This window comes from Eurypyga helias, unplaced genomic scaffold (genome assembly GCF_000690775.1).
Source record: "Eurypyga helias isolate BGI_N326 unplaced genomic scaffold, ASM69077v1 scaffold20212, whole genome shotgun sequence".
NCBI classification, from domain to species: Eukaryota; Metazoa; Chordata; class Aves; order Eurypygiformes; family Eurypygidae; genus Eurypyga; species Eurypyga helias.
Window position 1 is genome coordinate 19,345 of NW_010235534.1, and position 2,529 is coordinate 21,873.

Consider the following 2,529-nt stretch of genomic DNA (forward strand, 5'->3'; position numbering starts at 1 on the left):
CAGGGGCCATGCTGCCTGTCAGCTGTCCGCTCCCCAGGGGCTGCCATCCTGTCCCCAGCATGCACTGGCCCAGTGGCAGGGAGATGAGGCGGGATGGGGACTGCGATGGGATGGAGTTGGGATGGGAACACGGAGATGCTGGGATGGATGGGGTGGCTTTTACCGGGGAGGTACAGTGCTGGAGCCTGAAGCAGGCAGGTGTGTGGGGGCCAGCAGCTCGAGGAGCAGGGAAAGCCCTCGGTGTGCTTAGAGAGGCTTAGCCAAGGCAGCGGTGCTGGAGCCCCAGAGCCACGTTGGAACCAGGAGGGCTGCCCCAGTGCACGGCAGGACAGGCCTCAAGCGGGGCCCGGAGCAGCCCCACTGCAAGGAGCTGGCCCGAGCCCATCAATCATGCTTTCAGAGCTGCTTCGCAGGCTCCTGTCCGCCTTCATGAGTGCCTGGAGGCCTTGCAACATCTGGCAGCTTGACTGAGCGTTAATCAGAGGCCTTTAATCACTGTCACCGTGCCACAAGCCCTCAGCAGTGCTGGGCCAGCTCCCTGTCTCCAGAGGCCGGATTCTGTCACGTCCCAGCGGGAAGGCAACACCCCGAACCTCCAGACTGTGGAAGCTCCATGTCTTTGGGAAGGGAGGATCTCCCAGCAAAGGACATTCACAGTGTCCCATCCTGCCTCTGCCTCTTCCCAAAACCACCCCCCGGGCTGTGGGGGTTCTCTAGTGTCTGATAACACGAGCTTTGTATAGCTATGGTAGGTCAGGGCTGGTGACACAGGCTGCGGGCTCCCAGTTTAGTCCTCTTTGGGGGGTACTGCTGTACTGGGCTGGGAGGGATCCTCCTGCCCTTGCACGCCAATCCGGGAGAGGTGCCAGTGTGCTGAGTGTGGCTTCCCTCCTCGCAGGGCACAGCTTACTACGTCCAGGTGTCTGCCTACAACATGAAGGGCTGGGGTCCCCCACAAGCCTCTGTGCCCCCTTTTGCCATCCCTTCCAGTAAGTACCACTGGGAAACACCTGTGGGAGCCAGCTCCAGCTGCAGGGCGGATGGGGGGAGGCGGCAGCTCCCTGTGCCATCCGGGGATCTCTCTCACTGCTGGGTGGGGTCTACAGGACCCGGGAGCAGAGGCGGCATCTGGGGTCTCGGGCCAGGGCGGGAGGCTGTGTCTGGGGGTCTGTGATGCTGCCTCCAGCTGACAGGAGTGTGGCCAAATGTTTATTTTTCAACCTGAAATTTTCCTGGTTGCCTGGTACAGGCTGAGCCATTTTATGCCACCTGGATCAGCTCATCCTGGGAGAGCATGCTTTACTTTCTCAGTGAAAAGGGAAGCAATGCAGCCATCTCCTCTGTAGGAAGGAAAAACTCTCCTGGGGGTTTCAGCAGAGGTTTATAATTTAGCAAGGGCAGCTTTTGTGGGGGGTTGGTCCTTACCACCTCAATGACGCCTGGGACAATGTGGCCAAGCTTATGTGAGCCCATGCTGAGGGGTGACATGGTGGGATGCCCCAGCTCAGCCCCTGGAGGTGCCCCCCAGGGCTCTGAGCCATCCCAGGCCTGGGTGGCAGTGAGCCTGGAACCCTCCCTGTGCCACCGCATGCTCTCACCCAGCCCCAGGGACCTGCCTTCCCTGGCACTGAGCTGAGATGGGGTCATGAGCCCAACCAGAAACCAGCTCTGAGCTGTCAGCACACACCACCCCATGCTGGAGCAGGGCAAGCAGGGCAGGAAAGACCACCCAGTGTCACCCAAGGCACCCCAGGGTGCTGGGGGAGACGCCAGGAGGTCTGAACTGGCAGGAGCAGCCCCAGAGGGAAAAAAAGGCAGGCTCCAAGGTGGCCTCTGCCCCTCGCCACCGGTCCTGAGACAGGTCCCTGCTGCATGGCAGCCCCACAGGACCAGCACAGTGGGATGTGTGAGGAGCTGCGTGCAGCGGGTTCCCTGCCACCACCCTACCCAGGGAGCACGCTGCCTGTGCGCAGCAAACAGCGCCCGCAGGTCAGGGTGCAGGGCTGAGCACGTGCACGGCGATGGGCAGGAGGTGCAGGTACCGTGCGTAGCTCCGGCTGCAGACGGACCGGCAGGGAAAGATGCAAAAATGCATTTGCACGTCTGTTAATGCGCATAGCGAGCCTGTGCGCACATGGCGTTGCCCGGCCTTTACCCTCTCCTGGCAGCCTGTGTCGGCTGTATTTGCACCCACTCGAAGCCGCTTTGCCATCCCGCACGCGTCACATTCCCCATGACCAAGCTCCCCGCAGCATCGACACAGCGTGCGGCTGAAGTGAATCAGGCGTGAGTGGGTTTTATTTATTTTTATCTCCATTAATATTTCTCCCTTCAGTAAAGATCCCTCCCTGGCCCAGCAGAATATAGTCAGGCACCTCCCTGGGTGTTTTTAAAGCTCCTAAAAATAGTGGCAAGCCCCAGCCAAAGTTAACAGAGCTGAACTTTCCATGGAAAACAGCAGCAGGCAGGACACAGGGGGGGTTTAAAGCAATTAATGTAAAGCTAATGTCGGAGCGCCGGCGGGTCCCC

At 60.2% G+C, this 2,529-nt stretch overlaps 1 protein-coding gene across 1 annotated transcript in view; it reads left to right on the forward strand.

Annotated features, from left to right (window-relative positions):
• The window catches only part of LOC104506002 (ankyrin repeat and fibronectin type-III domain-containing protein 1-like), a gene marked incomplete at both ends in the record, with an annotated part of 15,888 nt that overhangs the window by 7,084 nt on the left and 6,275 nt on the right, over positions 1–2,529 (forward strand). The window contains one exon of the mRNA XM_010146795.1: positions 899–989. Coding sequence (XP_010145097.1) covers positions 899–989 — 91 coding nt within the window. The remainder of the gene's footprint in view (positions 1–898; positions 990–2,529) is intronic.